At 40.4% G+C, this 24,369-nt stretch overlaps 1 protein-coding gene across 9 annotated transcripts in view; it reads right to left on the bottom strand.

Moving 5' to 3' along the window:
- Nucleotides 1–24,369, bottom strand: part of LOC122550693 (glutamate receptor 4) — a 250,306-nt gene that overhangs the window by 6,712 nt on the left and 219,225 nt on the right. For all 9 annotated transcript variants that reach the window (XM_043691817.1, XM_043691813.1, XM_043691814.1 and 6 more), the window contains 2 exons: nt 6,716–6,914; nt 1,422–1,669 (listed from right to left, as the gene is read on the bottom strand). In XM_043691817.1, the coding sequence (XP_043547752.1) occupies nt 1,422–1,669; nt 6,716–6,914 (447 nt within the window). The remainder of the gene's footprint in view (nt 1–1,421; nt 1,670–6,715; nt 6,915–24,369) is intronic.

The following is a 24,369-nucleotide window of genomic DNA, read 5'->3' as shown; positions in this document are numbered from 1 at the left end:
GCCCACAAGACAAGTTTTAGCCATTCACTAATGAAAATTGAATCTGTTCGAAGGCAGCTACACATTTACATGCACAGTCACCTCCGTGAACTGCAAATGTGTGAACTATATCCTGTCCCCATTTCCCATACCAGCTGGGTACTGGGTTCAGAATGGGACTTCTAGAATTAAGGCTGGGGTACAATTATGTTAATCCGCTTTCTCTATACAAAAATCAGGCCTAGGACTGCAGTAGTAGTTCAAAAGGAAGAGTGACTACTACTTTATCAGGTCACCTATGTGTAGTCCTGGTACCATCATCCACATCAAATTTTAAAAATGGAAAAACACATTTGGTAATAGTGAAACGTGAGGGATGGATAAGTTCCATTGCAAGCTGTATAGTTACTGTTACAATAGCCAGTGGGAAAGTTCAGACTTATTTTTTCATTGCCACGTCAGTATAACATGACTTGGACTTTCTTGGTGCAACAGTCAGTATACCAAATTTGTGAGAAAACCATCTCATTTACGGTCATAAAATGTTTGTATCTCTCCAGATACACAACACCTAAGAGGGGTGAAAGCAGTAACACAAAATACTGGTTATATCAAACAATGTCCATGATCTCAGGCGATTTGACATTATTAACTTTGAGAATGAAATACCTGATAGTGACTGGGCTGAAAGTTCCCTAGAAGAATGTAAGAGAGAAAATTGTATGATCTTGCACTCCTGTTGGATATCATACCATATGGAAATGTGGGTTAAAGATGTGGCTACAACACTACAGCCCTGATTCTCTGATCCACATTCCCTATGAAAGTCATAACTCAACTGGGGCACAGAATCATAGAATAAACCTCTACCTACTGGATAATACAAAGCTTTAAACTGAAGGTGGTGGTCCTACGAAAAGTAATTTAAAATGTCTCCTTACACTGGATATTTTAAAATGTTCTAGCCCATTTTACATGGTACCCTGCTATCTATAATAATCCATTGACAATATAGCGCCTTGACATGCTGTTAAGGTTTGATAAGTTACTACCTTAAAACAACATTGTTCTTCTTTCTACTGAGTATATTGCTAAATTATCTGTAAAGTGAATGGAAATTAAACTTGTTTGCTGTGCAGTTCTTGGTGTCTATATTAAAATTCATGTGCAGTCTATTTGTTGAGTCAGAAAAACCACTGCATTATAAAATTACTGAAGTGGAATGGTTTTGCTTGCCCTCCTCACTGCTTTTGTGTCACTTAGGAAAATACAATTGATCCATTTTTCATGATCGGAGCATTCTTTACCTGTGTATTTTTTTAAAGATGTGGAATGAGATCATGCACATACCAGTCACACAAGATAAAAGAAATACAAGGGACATCAGGGTAGGTGGAATACTATAACAACACAATGACATATTGTTATACTATCCCACCCACCTTAATGGGGAGTTCTTAGGCGTTGCCACTCCATATCCTTTGGAATCCAGGTTGCCTCCTACTTTCATGGTATCGCACGGTTTCCTTTGTTCAATATATTCGTTCATTGTGGACTCCAGAAGGAAAGCGAACTTGCCCTTGGACTTGCGAACACGCGCCACACCCTCAGCCGTGGTCTTGGTGAAAACTGAAGGTTCCGCAGATTTCATGTAGGCCCACATTTTTTCATATATTGCTATTTTTGATCTCTGAAAAAGAGAAACTGGAATCAACACAACTTGTATTTATCTAATTCTATTCATATAGCAAACGCGCCAAGTTGCTTAGAAGCTGTGCAGTAATTGAAGAATTTGGAGCGATGACTGAACAGACTGGAGAAGTCAATTTGTTTTCTTTAGAGCAGAGAAGGATAAAGGAAGATTGATAAAACCATGAAAGATTTATAATATCATAGAATCAGAGAATCTGTAGTTTGTCACAGCACAGCAAGGGACCAATAAAGATAGAATTGTCCTAGTCCTACTGGACCATTGGGTTGCTCCCCCATTACGGAGAGAGATGACTGGTATCTTCAGGGTCACCATGCCTCAGGTGAGGGGAAAGGTTGAGAAGGAAGGTATTTGACAGTAACTTAAGCTGCTGAGGGATTTAAACCCACACTGTTGGCATCACTCTGTGTTGCAAACCAGCTATCCAGCCAACTGAAACAACTGTCAACACAATATCTCTGAAGGAGCAATTTACCCACTGCCCCTTCTCTGTCTTCTCCGTATATCCCTGTTCATTCTTCTTCTTCGGATAATAATCCGATTCCTTCCTGAATGCCCAATTGAACCTGTCTCCACCATACTCCTAACCAGTACATTTCAAAATCCAACCAATCACTGAGTGAGAAAATTTATCACGTCTCTGTTGTTTCTTTTGCCAAATATCTTAAATCTGTCCTTTTTAGTTCTCAATTCTTGCAGCAATTGGGACTATTTGTCCCTGTCTACTCTCTGTCTACTCTGACACCTATTATGCACATACACCCTTAGGTCCCTCTGTTCCTGTACTCCTTTAGAATTGTATACTTGATTCTAAATTGTCTCCACGTTTTCCTGACTAAAATGAATAACTTCATTCTGCATTAAATTTCATCCTTCCATTTAGGGTGACATGGTGGTTCAGTGGCTGGCACTGTGAAGTAGCAGTGCCAAAGAGTTGGGTTTGATTCCACTCTCAGATGACTGTCTGTGTTTACCCATTCTCTCCATGCCTGTGTGGGTTTCCTCTGGGTGCTCCAGTTCCCTCCCACAGTCCAAAGATGTGCAAGTTAGTAGGATTAGCCATGCTAATTTGCTCATAGGGTCTGGGAATATGAAGACTAGGTGGATTAGCCATGGGAAATGCAGGGTTACAGGGATAGGGTAGGTCTGGGTGGGTCTGGGTTGGATTCTGTTCAGAGGGTGAGTGTGGAATCAATGAGCTGGATGACCTGCTTCCACACTGTAGGGATTCTATGATTTCACTAAGTTATCTATGTCCTTTTGACTTTCCATACAATCTTTCTCACATTTCACAATTCTTCTAAGTTTTCATCATCCACAAATTTTGAAACGTTGTCCTGTACAGTGAGGAACAGGATGCTAATGCATACCTCAGGAACAGCAGGCGTCCTAATTCCAACCCTGGAAAATTCCTCTGCAAATTTTCTTAGAGTTTGAAAATCATCAGTTAACCAGTTTTCTGTCATTCAGCTCACTCAATTTCAATGATACTGCTGTCTCTTTTCTCTCTTGGTTGGACAGCTGGTTTGCAATGCAGAATGACATCAACCATGTGGGTTTAATTCCCACAGCAACTGAGGTTACAATGAAGGACTCTCCTTCTCAACCTCTCACCTCACCTGAGGCATGGTGACCCTCAGGTTAAACTCAACACGAGTCATCTGTGTCAAAAAATTAATAGCCCTATGATCTGGTAAGACTATGGCGATTTCAGCTTATACTTTACTTTTATTGTTATTACGCAGCACTTTATTAAGTACCTTTTGGAGTCCATGTACACTATATCAACAGCATTACCCTCATCAACCCTCTCTCTCTACATCATTAAAGATATCAGCAAATTAGTTAGAAAGAATTTAGCCTTAACAAATCCACACTTCATTTCCTTAGTTAACTTACATTTGCCTAAATGACTGTTATGTCTGTTACAAATTTTTATTTCTAGAAGCTTCACCACTACCATAGTTAACCATCAGACCTGATGCTCCGGGGCTTAACTGTACACCATTACTCAAAGAAGAATGTGAACTTTTGCAATTCTCTGGCTTCTGCCTCCAAATCTGAGTCAAAGAAAGATGGGAAATATTTGGCCAATGCATCCATATTTTCCATTCTGAATTGTGTGTCCTTGGATGCATGCCCTCCAGTACCAATGAGGAGAAAGTGAGGTCTGCAGATGCTGGAGATCAGAGCTGAAAATGTGTTGCTGGAAAAGCGCAGCAGGTCAGGCAGCATCCAGGGAACAGGAGAATCGACGTTTCGGGCATAAGCCCTTCTTCAGGATTCCTGAAGAAGGGCTTATGCCCGAAACGTCGATTCTCCTGTTCCCTGGATGCTGCCTGACCTGCTGCGCTTTTCCAGCAACACATTTTCAGCTCCAGTACCAATGCATTATCAAACAAACAATCTATCACATACCACCTCTTTGTCAATTTTAAATTCTTCAAATATCTGAACTAACCACTCTTTTCGTCATTTTTCTTCCTTGGTAAAGACGGAGACAAAGTATTAATTTCCTATGTTAGATATGCTTTCTGTTTTAGTCTCAAATGTCCTTTGTTGCCAAATTGGCCACAAACGTCTCATATTTGTATGCCTATAGAAACGCTTATGTTAAGTGCCAATCTATTTTTTACACAATCTCTTTGTTTTTCTTTTTTGCCTCTCCAATTCCCCTCTGATTAGTTCTCAGTTGTAATTTCTACCTGATACCTGTCATAGGCACATTTCTTTCTTCATTATTTTGCTCTCCAATTCTTTCAATATACAAAGGAGCTCTGAATGTTCTTGCCCTGTGTTTCCCTCATGGAAGTATACCTTGAAGTATACCTAAAGCATCTCTCTTCAACAGTAGCCCACTGCTTGGTTATTATTTTGTCTGCCAACCTTAAATTCCAATTTTGATTCCAACTTATTTGGCCCAGGTTCTTTCTTACTCCATTGAAGTTGGCATACCTAGTTAGTTATTCTTAATCTGAAATATTTCTTGTCCTTTCCATAGCTAAACCTTTCATATAGTGTTCACTGTTCCCTAAATGTTCTCCAATTGACAATTGGCCCACTTCACTCCCAGGTCTATCAAAAATAGAAAAAAAAAATCTGAACACACTCCCAGAAGTTTTGTTCCTTTCTGCACATTACTGCTATTCCTGTCTCTATTTAGATAATTAATTACCCTATTATAACCTACTCTCTAATTAACATTACTATAATTCTCTTACTTCTCTGTAATTTCCATGCAAACAAGTTCACACAGTAATTCTTCCTATTTTTAATCTTTGTTGCTAAGATATTATTCTACTTTCCTGCATGGGAGACCAATAAAAGAGTAAATCTCAACTGTCTGAGAACCTGTTTTATAAATAGCAGACAAGCTTCACCTTATTTAAGTTACTACAAATTTTACCAGTCTTTGGTGAGGCCACCAGGAGAAAATGAGGACTGCAGATGCTGGGGGGTCAGAGTCGAGAGTACGGTGCTGGAAAAGCGCAGCAGGTCAGGCAGCATCGAAGGAGCAGGAGAATCGATGTTTCGGGCATAAGCCCTTCATCAGGAATGGGGCTTGTGGGCCAGGGTACTGAGAGATAAATGGGAGAGGGGGTGCAGTTGGGGAAAGGTAGCTGAGAATACGATAGTGGACAAAAGTGGGGGAGAATGTGATAGATCGGAGAGGAGGGTGGAGCAGATAGATGGGAAAGGTGATGGACAGATCAAGAGGGCGTTGCCAAGTTGGAGGCTTGGGACTGGGATAATGTCCCAGTCAGGCATTATCCCAGTCCCAAGCCTCCAACTCAGCACCGCCCTCTTGACCTGTCCATCACCTTTCCCATTTATCTGCTCCACCCTCCTCTCTGACCTATCACCTTATCCCCCACCTCATTAGATTAGATTATCTAAAGTATGGAAGCAGGCCCTTTGGCCCAACAGGTCCACACCGACCCTCCAAAGAGTGACCCATCCAGATCCAGTCCCCATATATACCCCTGACTAATGCACCTCACACTATAGGCAATTTAGCATGGTCAATTCACCTGACCTGCACATTTTTGGCTTGTGGGAGGAAACCAGAGCACCTGGAGGAAACCCACGTAGACATAGGGAGAATGCGCAAACTCCACACAGACATTTGCCCAAGGCTGGAATCGAACTCGGGTCCCTGGTGCCTTGAGGCAACACTGCTAACCACTGAGCCACCAAGCCGCCCCACCTATTGCATTCTTAGCTACTGTTCCCCCAACGCCACCCCCATCCTTTTTATCTCTCAGTCCCCAGCCCACAAGCCTCATTCCTGATGACAGGCTTATGCCTGAAATGTCGATTCTCCTGCTCCTCGGATGCTGCTTGACCTGCTCTGCTTTTCCAGCATCACACTCTCGACTTTGTTTAGGCCAGCAAATGCAACATTTCAATGTACAGAGATGCTCCATTCATCCTCTAGTCAGAATATTCTCATTAATAAGCAAAAGATACCATAAAAATGTGAGCACAATGAACGACAGTCAGGTCAAGAAGAAAAATAGACTACCAAATCAAAAGGACAAATATGACAGGAAACTAAGTGTGACAATATTTCTGAATGCCAGATCTATGGAAGCATTATTCTGTTTCACTCAGCAGAACCCTTGTATTTTTTAATCCATTTAAGCCTGTTCCTTCCACTTATCAAGAACACTTAATCTTATCATATTCTCTATAACAACTAGTAAAGTTCTGCAAGACACTCCTTAACCTTTAAAGATAATCGGATGCATCTTCAGAATATTCATGCCTTCTCACATCTCTACTATTTAATGCTGGCTTGCTGATCTCTACAAACAGCAATTTTCACTCCACTTTCAGCAACAGAGGAAACATTGTGTAATATGGAGAATTTGATCATTTCAACCAGTAGCTATTGTCACATCTTTCCACTTTCTTCAATTCCAAGCTGACTGCACATGTATCCCTCTGTGTTTGATCTGACTGAATATGGATTTGCTTTGTTAATGTAGAATACCTAACCCTGTCAGACATAGAGAGGCTTACTCTGAAAAATTCTTTTGTAGAACCTGAGTCCAGTGTTCCGTACGCAATTTCAGTTTGCTTTGAAAGATCTTCAGCACTTTCTATAGGTGACACCATTCTCTCTACAGTCAGGAAAGCAGCAAGATTTGCCGTGTAGGAAGAAATTATAATCAGGGTGAAGAACCACCACACTCCTCCGACAATGCGTCCAGATAGTGATCTAAATATTTAAAGAAAAGTATAGCTTTTAAATAATATTCTGGACAGGAAGAATCACGCATCTAATTCAACAAATTACAGCTCTTTGCATCATAGGCTGTCACAATCAAAAATATTTTATCTCCCTACATTACATTGCAATTCCTTAAAATTCAATTTCTACTTAACAAATCCTTATTTAAAAGGCCTCTGCTTTCTCCTTCAGCTCAATGCAGTAGCTTTGGACAGGTTGTTTTGTTCACAGGAACAGTGACTCAAGCTACCTGGTACTGCCTGTAACATGCGTTATTCTGGTGAGAATACATGGGGAAAAGAACATAAAGTGATATGATTCCAATTTCTATTAATTCTAATGGCAAGCAGCATTCAATCAAATAAAGTGGTGTTGCCTCCAGTCCCTGCATTTTTCTTCTCCTAAGTCATCTGACAACCATCCAATTACACAGGGTGTAATGATGGCATTGTGGTTTACGTTGCCTTGCCACCTATGAAAATGTTTTGAAAATCATAGTAAAGATGAATAATCCACTTTATGAGATTTGTATTTTGTAAATATACAGGTATTTTGGGATGTAGGTTTGCTCGCTGAGCTGGAAGGTTCATTTTCAGACATTTTGTCACCATACTAGGTAACATCTTCAGTGAGCCTTCGGGATGAAGCACAGCTGATGATTCCTGCTTTCTATTTATATGTTTAGGTTTCTTTGGGTTGGTAATGTCATTTCCTGATATTTTTCTCAGGGGGGTAAATGGGGTCCAAGTCAATGTGTTTGTTGATAGAGTTCCGGTTGGAATGCCATGCTTTTAGGAATTCTCGTATGTGTCTCTGTTTTGCTTGTCCTAGGATGGATGTGTTGTCTCGGTCGAAGTGGTGTCTTTCCTTATCTGTATGTAAGGATACTAGTGAGAGAGGGTCATGTTGTTATGTGGCAAGGTGATGTTCATGTATTCAAAACTAATGTCATTTACAAAATACCGTGCAAGAACTGTAACAAACACTACATTGGACAAACAGGCAGAAAACTAGCCACCAGGATACATGAACATCAACTAGCCACAGAATGACATGAGCCTCTCTCACTAGTATCCTTATTACAGATAGGGAAGGACATCACTTCGACAAGGACAACACATCCATCCTAGGACAAGCCAAACAGAGACACCCACAAGAATTCCTAGAAGCATGGTATTCCAACAGAACTCTTTCAACAAACACATTGGCTTGGACCCCATTTACCCCCCGAGAAAAATAACAGGAAATGACATCACCACAGGAAATTATATTACCAATCCAAAGAAACCAAAACATATAAATAGAAAGCAGAAATTATCCGCTGTGTTTCATCCGAAGGCTCACTGAAGATGTTATCTAGTATGGTGACGAACGTCTGAAAATGAACCTTCCAGCTCAAAGAACAAACCTACATCCAGAACTCAACCTGAGCTTCAAATCTTCTCAAAACTCGCTAATACAGGTATTTCAGTTGAAAACCAGGCTCATGGCACCATTAAACCAAGACAGTCTACATGTAAAGTCAAGGAACTTCATTGCATATTTTCTGTTGCTTACATGCTACTTTAAACAGTCAAGAGAGGCAAATTAGTTGGTGCAACAGCAGACTGCTCATGTTTGTAAGGAAACAAACTGGGAAAATTGCTCCTTTATTAACAAAATAGTCTATCTTTGGATATTTGGGCTATTATGGATAAAAAATGATTTAAAGTCTGCAAGATTAGAATTCGCTCATCTTGCTGCCATTAAAAGTATCAAACTGGAATATTATTAACTTGAATTTATATCGTGTTTAAGGACATAGCCAACAAATTGATGTGGGTTTCTGTAATAACTTGCAGCATCCTTACAGTGGACATAATTAGGCTGCCAATTCTCAGATGGTCAATGCAACTTGCCAAAGAATTTACCTTAAAAAGGTGATTTAAATCATCAACATTGAAATATTTCTCTCCGAGAGAAGGAAACATTTTTATAATAACGATATCAGTTTGTATATTGTATTGTTACATTAATAATGTTCTTAGTACACTGAGCTGAACGAAAGCAACAAACAAGCTGTGTGCAGAATTCAAAAGGTAATGCAAGTGTCCAGATCATTTAATGAGAGAAAGTTGTAATCAGCGGCAATGATCAATGAAACAGGACACTGCTGCTTTAAAATGCAACTCTCCTGGTAACAGAGTAATCAGACATTAATGATGGCATTTACTTAGTTACTGAAAACTGGAAAATTAAACTGTAATGCAAAAATCACACCACAATCACAAGAATGGAGGGAGAGAAAGACAGAAGACAGCAAAAGGTAATGATACAAGAAACCAAAACGTGAAGGTATGGTAAGTATTAATTTATTGAGACAATGAATGTACAGAGAACAAAATAACAGACACCACATGTACAATCACTACAAATAGGAACATTTCCTTAAAGCAGCACAGGAATATTTTGCATATCAGACTGTAAAAAGCATTCTTACCGTAGAAAATTATTTCGGCAAGCTCTAACTGATCATTGTAAAACAGCAGTTAAAAGTAATACTTTGATTTTGGCATCTTTTCTTATATCGCTAAACCAACGTTGCTACTAATGCAAAGCAGTAATTGAAGTGAAAATAACATTTTCATGGTGCATTGTCAGTACAGTCATTTTTAAGTGCACGCATACAGCCATACAATGAAATATTTGCAATTCATATACTTTGTAACAAAGTGATCTCAGGTTTTTTAAAGGATTGCTTTCCTCCTGTTGCGAATATCAGCTTAAGGTCAACTTCAATATAATGTGCTAATACAGAACACACTGCTACTCAAGCCACATTTGATAAAAATTAGTATATGTAGAAAATACATTTCTTTAAGGTTTTTCTATTCAGGAATTTCACATTCAATTTTTAGTTGGATTTAAGAAACAGGGTATGAGTGAAAACCTTTTTGACAGAAATATTGGCAAAGCTACTACCTTTATTCTTTCTGTCAGGAATACTACAGTTGATGGAGACAATCAAAGTGTGTTTCAATGTATTCTTGCATCAGTGGACTTAATTCTGCAACAGAAACACCATTAAATCTGTGGTTCTTTATAAATAAAATGATCCAATAAAGTGTGGAATATTACAGAACCCGTGGCTACATGAGATCGAACAATGGTCCACACCAATAGCTTGTATTTGCTGACAGTATTAGGTCTCACCCTAAATCTCTGAATGGACTGTCCCATATCGCATGGACTTCCTTGGAAGTTTTGGATACTGCTCCTATTACTTTAGACTCCAAAGACTGGATTTTCCCTTTCAGAGGTGGGAATTAGGTGCCAGGTTCCCATTCAGGATTGTGAAGCCGACTCCTGGAAGTCGGTTTTGTCGAGGGCAGGCCTTCACGATCCTAATGATGCGTTTGCTGCAGTGTTAGTGGCTGAGGCAGGAGAATTGGGAGTTAGCAGGAGTTGGGGGGGGGAGAGGGGAAGTACACTTACTAGCTCAAATCAACAGACACTGTGTGGCTGAGGGTTGAGAGTGTGGTGCTGGAAAAGCACAGCAGGTCAGGCAGCATCCGAGGAGCTACAGAATCCACATTTCGAGCATAAGTCCTTCATCAAGAACACTGCGTGGTTGCCATTTGCGCAATAATGCTTGAGGACAAAAGTTGTCAAAATTCAAATTCCCCACACTTCAGAGGGAAGTCCAAGGCCTGGAATCCAGGTCAAGGTCTTGGTAATCTTGATATTCACTTGATCAGTGAGCAGCAGTGAGTTATTTGACAATGAATCATAGAATCCCTACAGTGCAGAAAGAGGCCATTTGGCCCATCAAGTTTGCACCCATCCTTCAAACAGCATTAATGTCCAAAACATTAATAATTAAATTTAAAAATCACAGCATAATATAGAACATAGAACATAGAACATTACAGCACAGAACAGGCCTTTCAGCCCACGATGTTGTGCCAACCATAGATCCTCATGTGAGGTAAACCTAATGTACGAACTCTCAAATTTCTGTGACCATATGCATGTCCAGCAGCCTCTACCTCTCTTCGTAAGATAAGCCCTCCATTCCAGGCAGCATCCTGGTAAACCTCCTTGGAACCCTCTCCAAAGCATCCACATCTTTCCTATAATAGGGCGACCAGAACTGGACACAGTATTCAAAGTGCGGTCTAACCAAAGTTTTATAAAGCTGCAACAAGATCTCACGGCTCTTAAACTCAATCCCCCTGTTAATGAAAGCCAAAACACCATATGCTTTCTTAACAACCCTGTCCACTTGGGTGGCAACTTTAAGGAATCTATGTACCTACACACTAAGATCCCGCTGTTCCTCCACACCGCCAAGGATCCTGTCTTTAATCCTGTACTCAACTTTCAAGTTTGGCCTTCCAAAATGCATCACTTCGCATTTATCCAAGTTGAACTCCATTTGCCACCTCTCAGCCCATCTCTGCATCCTGTCAATGTCATGCTGCAGCCTACAACAGTCCTCTATACTGTCAACGACACCTCCAACCTTTGTGTCGTCTGCAAACTTGCTAAGCCATCCTTCAATCGTCTCATCTAAGTCATTAATAAAAATTACAAAGAGTAGAGGCCCAAGAACAGAGCCCTGTGGAACACCACTCACCACTGACTTCCAGGCAGGATATTTTCCTTCCACTACCATTCGCTGTCTTTTGTCGACCAGCCAATTCTGTATCCAGACAGCTAAATTTCCCTGTCCCATTTCTCCTGACCTTCTGAACGAACCTACCATGGGGAACCTTATCAAATGCCTTACTGAAGTCCACATACACCACATCCACCGCTCAACCCTCAGCAACTTGTCTAGTAACATCCTCAAAGAACTCTATAGATTTGTGAGGCATGACCTGCCCGTCACAAAGCCGTGCTGACTGCCTTTAATCAAGCCATGCTCTTCCAGATGGTCATAAATCCTATCCCTCAGAATCCTTTCTAACACCTTGCAGACGACAGACGTGAGACTGACACATTACTATTTAACTGATCAGCAAAATTACTAATAATTTTTAAAGGATAAAGTGGATCAAGTGGATAAAGAACAACTATTTCCACTGACAGAAAGGATTGAAGGTAATTGGCAAAAGAATTATAGAGATTATGAAGAAAAGATGTATATGCAATGAATTGTTACTGATCAGAATGAACTGCTGAAAAAGATAGTTGAAACAGATTCAATAGCAATATTCAAATCGAATTTGCAAGGATAATATTTTCTGAGTAATGGGGGTAAAACATAGAATTAGGACTAACTGGAAAAGAGCGGCTGGTCTCTTTTGTTACATGATTTTATGAAATAAAAGCTTCTATTTATGACTTATGTTGGTTTAATTGCCCATGATATGCATCTACCTACTAATATAAAAATCCATAACTGGAGCTGGAACACCGATTATTGTTGAGTGGCAAAAGTACACTTTCTTTTCGAACACACATCAGTTTAGAAGCATACATGAGTTGGAAGACTGTCCAGGTGCCATGTGATGCAGCAAGATATAGTAGTCAAATGGAATACGAATGTTTTACAATAAATACATCTTTCCACATCAACACTGCTCAGGCCACAAAAATATAGTTCTCAAATTTTTCAAAATTAATATCAGCTCTCTTTAGCAACAATCACAAGTTCACGTTAATAAAATGGCCGCTGTTACAGCACCTTGAACATGGAAAAATCTCTCAATGACACCACAAGGTGGTGAAAATATAGGAATGTGTGGAAATTAGAATAATTATGAGCAAAACAAGAGGATGTGAGAAAGAAGATGAAATCTAAGAGTAGATGTTGAGGAGCCTTCTGAAGCTGAGTAAGATGAAAATCTGGCAGAAGGGTTCAGAAAGATAATTTCATTTGATTTTTGAAGGAGCATCCTTATTCATTGGAAACCCAAATGTTTGAGATTGTGGCTCACAACAAATGTTCTTGAGTAACTATGCCTGTAATCAAAGACGTATGGAAATGAGAAAGGACTAAAAGCATAGTAGAATGATTGTGTGTATTTCAAACAGGGACTCGAATAAACATGGCAGCATTGTCAAATTTACTGCTATTTGGCTGAAATTCTATACTTTGGATAACTGACTGGGGATTTATGGCTCACATTCAAAACTGGAAATTTTCCAAGAGGCAGGAAGCAGTGTGAAAAAAAAACACTTCAAATTAAAACCTAGTGTCTGGAAGCTACACTAACAAACGCAGTTGATTTTTCAATAGCCTTAAATATCAACTCACAAAACACATATCAAATTTAAATAAAGCTGTCTGCTTTCAGATAAGGCATTACTAAGGCTATGAATGTGAGAGTGATGTCCCATAGTCACGTGGTGTTCTATATTTTGGTAGAAATCTGACTCAGAACGAACACAGATGTATGTTCAATGGGTGCTAATACAAACAAGTGTTCCAGCTGCACTTTTTATGAAGAAGAGTCTGGGCTGACAGCCATTTACAGAGCTTTGTGGTTTGATTAATGAACAACTTAGTGACTCATTGTGACATATACCCCTGAATGACACACATATCGTCTTTATATTTTGCTTCCTTGTCTTATAATGAAGTATATTCATGATTTAAAAGTTGTTAATTGCACATAGTGCAAACACAGTTTGCAATTTATTTATTTTGAAAGACTTTAAAACATGTTCATCTAGATGTTGGCACTGTTACTGTATAAATACTTAGTGATCATGTCAAATTTTTTTGTTATTTCAACAGAAGCTGTGTTAATGCCTTTGTCAAAATAGCAAAGAGAGAAATTTAACACATCCTTAAAGTGTTTGCACAAAATATCACTGATAGTGATTTCCAAGCTGAAATAACTTCTAACAAGATTGCTTTCAGTCGTTCTCTCACATCGGTGTAATACATTAATGGCAACACAAAATAGTAATGATCTGGTGCAGAATAAGTGTTTAAAAGTAAGTTGTCAGGATTGGAAAGGGCAAGTACTTCTTTCTAAGTAAAACTGACAATGAGCATTACTGAAACTTGCGGAGCGTTGACATTGCCTACCGTAAATAGAAAAGAGTTCCACTCCCCAACACTAACTGCTCTCACATAAGAGTATCAGAAATACGAGTAGACCATTTGGGTCCCAGCGTCTGCTCAGTCATTCAATAAAGTCACGGCTGATCCGATTGTGGCCACACCGCCACTTTTCTGTTTCCCACGATCCCTCCCCCCACCCCCCCCCCACCCCCGAATAAAAACCTAAACTCTGTTGTCAATCAACAATCATATTTAATGTTCGAGCCTCTATTGCTCCCTGGGAAGTGAATTCCAAACACTACTGAATCTCTGAAAAAGAAATTCATCACCATATCTGTCTAAGTAGGAAATCCCTTGGTTTGAAATTCTGTCACTAGTTCTAGATTCGCCCATAAGAAACATCCTCTCAGCATCTACCTTGTCAAATCCCCTCAAAATCTTATATGTTTCAATAATCCCAGCCCTCAATGAATACAGGTCTAATATGCATAAACTTGCTTTATAAGACAAATACCTCATTCCAGAAATCAGTCTCATAGCTTCTTTGAACTGTTTTCAATGCAAATCAATTCCTCCTTAAGTAATGTGACTGAAACTTTACATAATGCTTTCGGTATGGTCTCACCAATGCCCTAATTCAGCTATAACAATGATTTATACTTTACTTGTCTTGCAATAAAGACCAACATGCCATTTACCTCCTAATTTCTTGTGATTACTGTATGCTGATGTTTTGTGTAAGAATATTCAGATTGTACTATATCATTCTGCAGTCATTCTCCATTTAAATACTATCCTACTTTTTATTCTTCCTGCTAAAATGGACAACCTCAGTTTCTCACATTATACCCCACTGCCACATTTTGCCCACTGATTTTGCCTACATCCTTTTCCAGGTTACACATGTCCTCCTCATAACTTGCTTTTCCACCTATTTTCATATCATCAGCAAAATTGGTTTCAATGTGATGGTGTTTTGGAGTATAGAATATCCTTTATTATTATGTACTTACGGTGTGGAAGCAAGCCATTTTAATCCAAAACAGTGACACAAATTGTGAACAGTTAATACTGATACACTATTCTTTGTGTCACTCAACCAGTTTCAATTTACCATCCTGAAAATGACCCACTAATCCTGATAGTATTTCCTGTTACTTAACCAGTCCTCCATTGAATATACTAACCCCATTTTGTCTAGCAATTATTTATGCGGCAACTTATCAAGTGTCTTTTTAAAATCCAAACATACTACATCTACTCATAGAATCATAGAATCCCTACAATGTGAAAATAGGCCATTCAGCCCATCAAGTCCACCCCCACCCCGTGAAGGTGTCTTCATAAAGGGTAGCCTCATTAACTGATTGATATGCTCTGTACTGGTGATTTCATAGTATGGAGTAAAGGACTTCAGAAGGGGGGATAACCCCCTACCTCCCATTTGACTTATGGAATTTTGGAGGTGAGTTATTCAGAAAGTGAGGACTGCAGATGCTGGAGATGAGAGTTGAAAAGTGTGGTGCTGGAAAAGCACAGCAGGTCAGGCAGCATCCGAGGAGCAGGAAAATCCATGTTTTGGGCATAAGCCCTTCATCAGGAATGTCCAGTGATGATAGTGCCATTGTATGTTAAGGTCTGGTTAGATTCTATCCTGTTGGATATGGCCATTGCCTGGCATCTGTGCAGTATGAATATCATTTGCCAGCTATAAGTCTAACCTGAATGATGTCCAGGTTTTGCTGATTTGAACACAGATAATTTCAGGACCTGAGAAGTCATGAATGATGCTGAACATTATGCAATCAGTGGCAAACATTTGAATTCTGACCTTATGATTAAGGAGAGGTCAATTAATAAAATAGCTGAAGATGGCTGGGCTCAGGCCTCTATTCTGAGGATCTTCTGCAGTGATGTCCTTGAATTAATCATATTATTAAAATTATCTCCAACTTTCAGAGAGTTTTCCCATTTTATATCATGAGGGCCATGGCTAGGGTGAATAGCCAAGGTCTTGTCCCTGGGGTGGGGGAGTCCAGAACTAGAGGGACACCCTAATAGGGTGAAATGGGAAAGATTTAACGGGGACCTAGGGGGAAACTGTTTCAAGCAGAGGGTGGTGCATGTCTGGAATGAGCTGTCAGAGGAAGTGGTGGAGGCTGGTAAATTACAACATTTAAAAGGCATCTGGATGGGTATATGAAAAGGAAGGGTTTAGTGGGATATGGCCAAGTGCTGGCAAATGGGACTAGTTTAATTTAGGGTATCTGGTCGGCATGGATGAGTTTGGACCGAAGGGTTTGTTTTCGTGCTGTACATCTCTATGACTCTGTGACCCTAGTTTTGCCAGGGCTCCTTGATACCACACTTGATCAAATTGATATCGAGGGCATGCACCCTCACCTCTTGAGTTCAGCTGTTTTGCCCATATTTGAGTGAATGTAATGTGGTCAGGAGCTGAGCAGGGTCTGGCAGAACCCAAACTAAGCATCAGTGAATAAGTGTTGCTTGATGATATTACTGACAGCAACTGATAATTAAGAGTTGACTTCTCAGTGGCATTTACGGATGGGTAAACAACACTGGCTCAGCCAGAGATACCCACATCACATGAATGTGTTGGCCAGGTTGGAATTGTTCTGTGTTTTGTGACCAGGATGTACCTGTGCAACTTTCCATATTGCAGAGTAGATACCAGAATTGTAGTTGTACACAAAAAAACTTGGCGAGGGGTGCTGTTCATTCTCAAAAAAAAGTCTTCAGCATTATTGTTTGAATATTGTCAGAGTCTATGGTCTTTGCAGAATCTAGCACCTTCAACTGTTTTTTTTTGATATCACATAGAGTGAATCAAATTTGCTGAAGGCTGGCGTAAATAATGCTGGGGATCTCCAGAGGAGGCTGAGATAAATTGTTCACTTGGCACTTCTGGCAGAAGATGCTGGCAAATGTTTTAGCTCTATCATTTGCACTGATGGGCTGTGCTCCCCCATTATTGAAGATGGGGATATTGTGGCACCACCACCTCCAGTGAGTTCATAGATACACTACAGTGTGGAAGCAGGCCATTCAGCCCATCGAGTCCACATCAACCCTCTGAAGGGCATCCTACCCAGTCCCAACCCCATCCCTGCAGCCCTGCATTTCCCGTGGCTAACCCATCCAGCTAGCACATCTTTGGCCTGTGGGAGGAAACTGGAGCACCCCCACGCAGACATGAGGAGAATGTGCAAACTCCACACAGACACCTAGTTCCCTGGTGCTGTGAGGCAACAATGCTAACCAATGAGCCACCATGCTACCATAAATTGTTCAATTGTTTAATTATCCACCACCATTCATGACTGGGTATGGGAGGACCACAGAGCTTAGATTTAATCCAAATGTTTCTGGCTTCACCAGACTGACACATCAGTTTTAAGAATGCCTGATTCTGCACCTGGTATTATTTGTTCCCATCCTTAAACTCCTTTTCTGGACTCAGATGGTGCACCTTTCTGGTAGAATCTTCCTTCCTTAATGGGATACATATTTTCTGAGAATTAAGAAATATTTCTTTAAATATCTGTTACTGTTTGTCTAATGTCTTAACTTTTGACTTATTTACCCAGCCGCATTAGGCAACTCTTCATATTTTTATATGTGCCTTTACTTAAGACATTAGTTACAAACACACATTTCTTACTCTCAAACTAAATGGGAAATTCTACAATTTTATGATCACTCTTGCATAGAGCATCCTTTACTGTGCGTTTTTTAAATTAATCTTGTCCCATTACACATTACTAGATGCAAAATGGGGTGGATTCTGCTAGATTCTAGAACAAATTGTTCTAAGAAACTGTCCTGAATACAATCTGTGAACTTGTTCAAGGGGAGGCAATGGCATAGTGGTATTATTGCTAGACTATTCATTGAGAGATCCAGGTAATGTTCGAAGAACTTGAGTTCAAATCCTGTTGTGACAGATAGTGGAATTTGAATTCAATCAAAATCTGGAATTAAGAAACCATTGCTGATTGTCGGAAAAACCCATCTGGTTCACTAACATTCTTTAGGAAAGTAAGTTGCTGTCTTTACCTGGTCAGGCCTACCTGTGACTGCAAACCCACATCAATGTTGTTGATTCTTAACTGCACGCTGAAGAGATGGTCAATAAAGGCTGATCTAACCAATGACACCCACATTCAGCGAATGAATGAAAAGAAAACCCTCCAGGCTATCTTTGCTAATTTGATTTGTTCAATTGATTTGAAGATTGGAGTTAGCCATGAATCTACGTACTCTGACTTACTGTATAGCTACAGTTAAGGGACCCACAAACAATTCCCACCAATGACTTATTTCTTAACTCCACGCAAATTGATTCGACATCTTGATCTTCTGAGCCAAGATCATTTCTCACCACTGTCACTGATTATTCCTTTATCAATGTAACCAGTCCATCTCATTTTCATTTCTTCCATCTTCCAAAATGTCAAGAATCCCTGAATAGTTAAGTCTTGGCCCAGGTTTGTCCCATAGAATCACAGAATTGTTAGAATGGAAAAGGAAGCTGAAATAACTCCCGACAGTCTGGTATCCCATTGCCTGTGCATAGCACTTGACACTGCTCTGGCTTCTTCAGAGTCAGCTCTCAGAACATAACCCCTGATACTCCTGTCTATATCTGTCAGCCACAGCTCCCTGATTGGACCAAGTTAATTGCCCCAATCAGGGAACTCATATTCTCTGAGGTCCACCTTGCTGACATTATTACAACCATTACAAAGGCCACTTGGCCCATCATGTCTATGCTGGTTACCCAAATGAGCATCTCACACTGCTATTCTCCTGATTTATCTCAATGACTCAGCACATTCTTCCTTTTCAAGTAACCATCTACTTTCTTTTTGAATGCCTTGATTGAACCTGCCTCCATCACAGTCTTAGGTTGTGCATTCCAGACTCTACTCCTCATTGTTTTCTTCATGTCACTTTTGCTCCATTTACTTTAAGTGCACACCCTCTCGTTATCAATGCTTGCTAGAGTGGAGAATAATGCAGTAAAATCCAGAGCAAAATGTTTTGGGACTGAGATTGCATTGGTGTTCAAATGTTTAGCTGACAGAGATTGAAACTGGCTGGCAGGTAGAAAGTGGCTCGTTAGAAAATTACAAATGTATCCATCCATAATTTACTGTCCTTTGAACAAAATGGAGCAACAATCTTGTATGCTACACTTTGTCAGTGTCACGTGATAGCTCATAAAGGTTCACCCAGAATGCAAGCTTGTTAAAGACTACGAAAGCCTAAATTTATACAAATTTTGTTTAATAGAATAGGGTTGTTACATACCCTTTGGCCACCACATTTTGAGAAAGAAGCAATTGTTTTCGAGAGTGTACAGAAGAGACTTAATAGAATTGTAGCACAGATGAGGGTTTACTATTGCATAAATAGACTAGAAAATCTGTGGCTGTTCCCCTTAGAATAGGAAGGTAAGAGGAGATTTGATAGAAATGCTGAGATGCAGTAAATAATGAGAAACTGTTCCTCATGACTGCAGAGTCAATATTATGAGGGCACAGATTTAAGGTGATTGACAAAATAGCCAGAGGCAACATGAGGTAAAAAATGATGTGATCAATGGTTGAGATGTTTAATGCATGCCTGATAGTGTGGCAGAGATAAATTCAAAAGTAGCTTTCAGAACAGGATTTGATAAGTAATCGATGAAGTAAGTATTTGTGGGGTTATGGGGAAAGAACAGAGCAACAGAATTAACTGTAATGTTTTATTAAAGAGACATATAGATTTGATGGACTAAATAATATTACTCTGTGCTGTACTATTCTACAATTCTAAGCTTCACTTGAATGAACGTTTAGTGAAAGCAACTTATTATGATTTGTAAGCTGTAAAGACATACTGCGTAATGCCCTTGGGAACATCTTTAGCTTATGTCACAAACTAAAACAATTTCAAGATAATCTTCCAAAATAACTTCAATTGCTACATGCCTGGTTTAGAAATGTGCTATAATAGGTTAAATGTATTTTCTGTGACAAAATCAGAAGCTGCACACACCATTAATTTGAATCTTACAAAATAACCTTTATATAGTTATACAAATAAAACATGACCATCATCCCTGAGAAAGACAAAACAGAAACAGTAAGTTGTCATTAATGCCATTTCTCAATGGGAATAAGAATTGATTATTTTTTGTGAAAAATAGAAGTGTCAAGACTGATTATTGATAGTTCATTTACATCTATGAATTAATTAATGGGATCATGTCCATTTTTGCAGAGAGGGTAGTAACTTGACAAGTGGAATAACCAGCTGCTGCAAAATCTATCCAATCAGAATCCCATTCCCAGTGGGAGGTAGCTTAAAATTCAAATTGGTTTACCGCTTCTACCATTGGGACACATTTGCAATTTCCCATTACCAGTAGTTAGATATTTAATGGTTTGACCAGCAGTCCTGAAGAAATGTATAGAACATTTTAGCTTTTATTATTCTGTGACTGCAGCCAGCTCATCCAAAGTTCCATCATACCCCACCCACCACTGCTCCCCTATCCTATCACACATCTGATCTACTAGGTTGGCTTAGCATGTGGCGAGCCTTTGCACTGACCTTGAACATTGTGGTGATCCCTCAGCACTGACCCTCTGACTGTGAGATGAGACCTCAGCACCAAATGTCTGACTATGAGGTGATTCCTCAGCACCAACTCGCTGACTATGAGGTGATCCCTCAGCATTGACCCTCTAAATGTGAGGTGATATCTCAGCACCAACTGTCTGACTCTGAGGTGATTTCTCAGCACCGACTGTTTGACAATGAGATGATACCTCAGTACCAACTCTCCGACTGTGAGATGATACCTCAGTACCAACTCTCCGACTGTGAGGTGATACCTCAGTACCAACTCTCCGACTGTGAGGTGATACCTCAGCACCAACTCTCCGACTGTAGGGTGATACCTCAGTACCAACTCTCCGACTGTGAGGTGATACCTCAGTACCAACTCTCCGACTGTGAAGTGATACCTCAGTACCAACTCTCCGACTGTGAGGTGATACCTCAGTACCCACTCTCTGACTGTGAAGTGATACCTCAGTACCAACTCTCCGACTGTGAAGTGATACCTCAGTACCAACTCTCCGACTGTGAGGTGATACCTCAGTACCAACTCTCTGACTGTGAAGTGATACCTCAGTACCAACTCTCCGACTGTGAGGTGATACCTCAGTACCAACTCTCCGACTGTGAAGTGATACCTCAGTACCAACTCTCCGACTGTGAGGTGATACCTCAGTACCAACTCTCGATACCTCAGTACCAACTCTCCGACTGTGAGGTGATACCTCAGTACCAACTCTCTGACTGTGAGGTGATACCTCAGTACCAACTCTCCGACTGTGAAGTGATACCTCAGCACTAACTGTCTGACTATGATGTGATTCCTCAGCACCAACTCACTGATTATGAGGTAATCCCTCAGCATTGACCCTCTGACTGTGAGGTGATCCCTCAGCACTGACCTTCTGACTGTGAGGTGATCCCCAGTATGTCCCTCTGACTGTAAAGTGATGACTCAGTGTGTCCCTCTGTGAGATGACTTTGTGTTTGAGTTTGATTCATTATTGTTATATGTACTGAGATACAGTGAAAAGTTTTGTTTTGAGTGCTCTGCAGGTAGACCGTACCTTGCAAAGTGCATCATGGCAGCATAACAGAGTGCAGAATATAATGTTAATTCACAGAGATGGTGCAGAGAGAGAGAGAGAGATCAACATTAACATTTGAGAGTTCTGTTTAAAAGTCTGATAACAGCAGGGAAGAAGCTATTCTTGAATCGTTTGTATGTGTAATCAATTTTTTATATCTTCTGCCCAAGCGAAGAGGGTGGAAGAGAGTATAACTGGGGAGGGAGGGGTCTTTGATTATGTTGGCTACTTTCCTGAGGCAGTGGGAAGTATAAATGGAATCAATGGATGGAAGGTTGGTTTGTGTGATGGACTGGGATGTGTTCATAACTCTCCATAGTTTCTTGTGGTCTTGAGAGGACAGCTGCCACACCATGTGTAATGCAGCCAGATAGGATGCTTTCTATGGTGCATCTATAAAAATTGGTAAGAGTTCTTAGCTGCATTTCCTTAGCTTAGACCAGGACATATTGTTGGTGATCATCACTCTCAGAAACTTGACACTCACAACCATTTCGACCTCAGGATTCAGACAGAAGCATGCCCTAGAGTCAATAAAGAGCTTTTTCGTTTTTGCTGATGTTGATGGAGAGATTATTGACTTTAAACCATGCCACTAAACACTCAATCTCTTTCCTGTATCCTGTCTTATTGTTACTTGAGATCTGACCTACAATGATGGTTTCACCAGCAAACTTGTAAATGGAGCTGGGATGGAATTTAGCCACATAGTCATGAGTGTAAGATGTATTATAGGAGACTGAGTACGCAACCTTGCAGGGCACTGGTGTTTAAGATTATTTGGAGGAGGTGTTGTTGCCTATTCTTATTTATTGCGGCCTATGGGTCAGGAAGGCAAGGATCCTGTTACAGAGTGGGGAGCTGCAACCTAGTTCTTGAGTTGTAGAGATGAGTTTGTTTGGAATTATCATGTTGAAAGTGGAGCTGAAGTAGTCAATAAGTAGGACCATAGCATAGGTTATCATTGCTATCCAGATGTTCCAGGGATGAGTGTAAGGCCAGGGAGATGGTGTCTGCTTTGGACCTGTTGTGCAGGTAGGTGAATTGGAAGGGATCAAGGCAATTCAGTAGACTGGAGTTGATGTGAGCCATGACTTAATAATTATGGATGTCACAGCCACCAGGCATTAATCACTGAGGCATGCTGTATGATTTTTCTTTGGCACTGGGATGATGGTGGTCTCCTTGAAGCAGGTGGGGACTTTAGATCACAGGAAGGAAAGATTAAAGATGTCTGCGAATACGCCTGCCAGCTGGTCTACACTGGGTCTGAGTGCATGGCTGGAGACTTTATCCAGGTCAGTTGCTTTCTGTGGATTACCCTCAAGAAGGCCAATCTGGCATATATGGCAGTGACTGAGGGAATAGGTGCACCCAAAGCTGACGGGATAGGTGACATCATCTCACTGACCTTTGTTCAAACCGAGCATAGAATGCTTTGAACTCATTGGGTAAGAATGTACTGGTGTCCACAATTCTGTTCAACTTCGCTTTGTAGCCCATTATATCAAGTAAGTAATCCCTCAGTGTATCACTCTGACCGTGAGGTGATCCCTCAGCATATCCGTCTGATGATAAAATGATCCCTCAATGTGTCCCTCTGACTGTAAAATGACCCTCAGTATATCCCTGTGAGGTGATCCTTCAATATTTTGCTCTGACTGTGAGGTGATCTCTCTGTATGTTCCCCTGATTGTGAGGCAATCCCTCAGTATGTCCCTCTAACTGAGAGGTGATCCCTCAGCACTGAGACTGGGCAGGGGTATATCAACCTGAATCATGAGGCATAGGTCTCTATGGGCCATTATTTTGTTATCCGTCACATTAAGTATTTTTCTTTGTAAAATACCCGGTAACCACAGCAACTGAGAACATTTAAACATGTTCTGAACCTAATAATGATTCTGGCCTCCTCACAGTAAATCTGGGCAGTCAGCACAGCTACTCTGGTGATTTTGTGACCGCATTAGATTGAGCTAAGAAGAAAAATCACCTAAGTTCATACAGTCGGAATAATATGAAAGGAGGCCATTCCAGTACCAAAGATGAGTCTGGGAATGGAAGCCAACTGTTGATACAATGGATTTGGAAAGTACATTTTCTGAGTGCTTTTTGATGAAGCTTACGCACAAACTCAATTTCCAATCTTCTCTCTTCCTTATTTATCTTGTCCTGCTGGACAGCCAGCACAGCCATTGTTTTACATTAACTTTAAAGGTCAACCTCAAACCTAACTTATATGTGACTCAGAGTTTCTCAATACTGTTTTACAATTTTATTCTGAATTTCTATCCATTTAAAATTTGGACTATTGGGTTATACATAGAGTTATAGAGATATACAGCATGGAAAAAGACCCTTCGGTCCAACCCGTCCATGCCGACCAGATATCCCAACCCAATCTAATCCCGCCTGCCAGCACCCAGCCCATATCCCTCCAAACCCTTCCTATTCATATGCCCATCTAAATGCCTCTTAAATGTTGCAATTGTACCAGCCTCCACCACATCCACTGGCAGCTCATTCCATACACATACTACCCTCTGCGTGAAAAAGTTGCCACTTAGGTCTCTTTTATATCTTTCCCCTCTCACCCTAAACCTATGCCCTCTAGTTCTGGACTCCCCCACCCCAGGGAAAAGACTTTGTCTATTTATCCTATCCATGCCCCTCATAATTTTGTAAACCTCTATAAGGTCACCCCTCAGCCTCCAACACT

Source organism: Chiloscyllium plagiosum, chromosome 6 (genome assembly GCF_004010195.1).
Source record: "Chiloscyllium plagiosum isolate BGI_BamShark_2017 chromosome 6, ASM401019v2, whole genome shotgun sequence".
Taxonomy (NCBI): Eukaryota; Metazoa; Chordata; class Chondrichthyes; order Orectolobiformes; family Hemiscylliidae; genus Chiloscyllium; species Chiloscyllium plagiosum.
The sequence above is the reverse complement of the archived record's forward strand: the minus strand, read 5'-3'. Positions and strand labels throughout refer to the sequence as shown.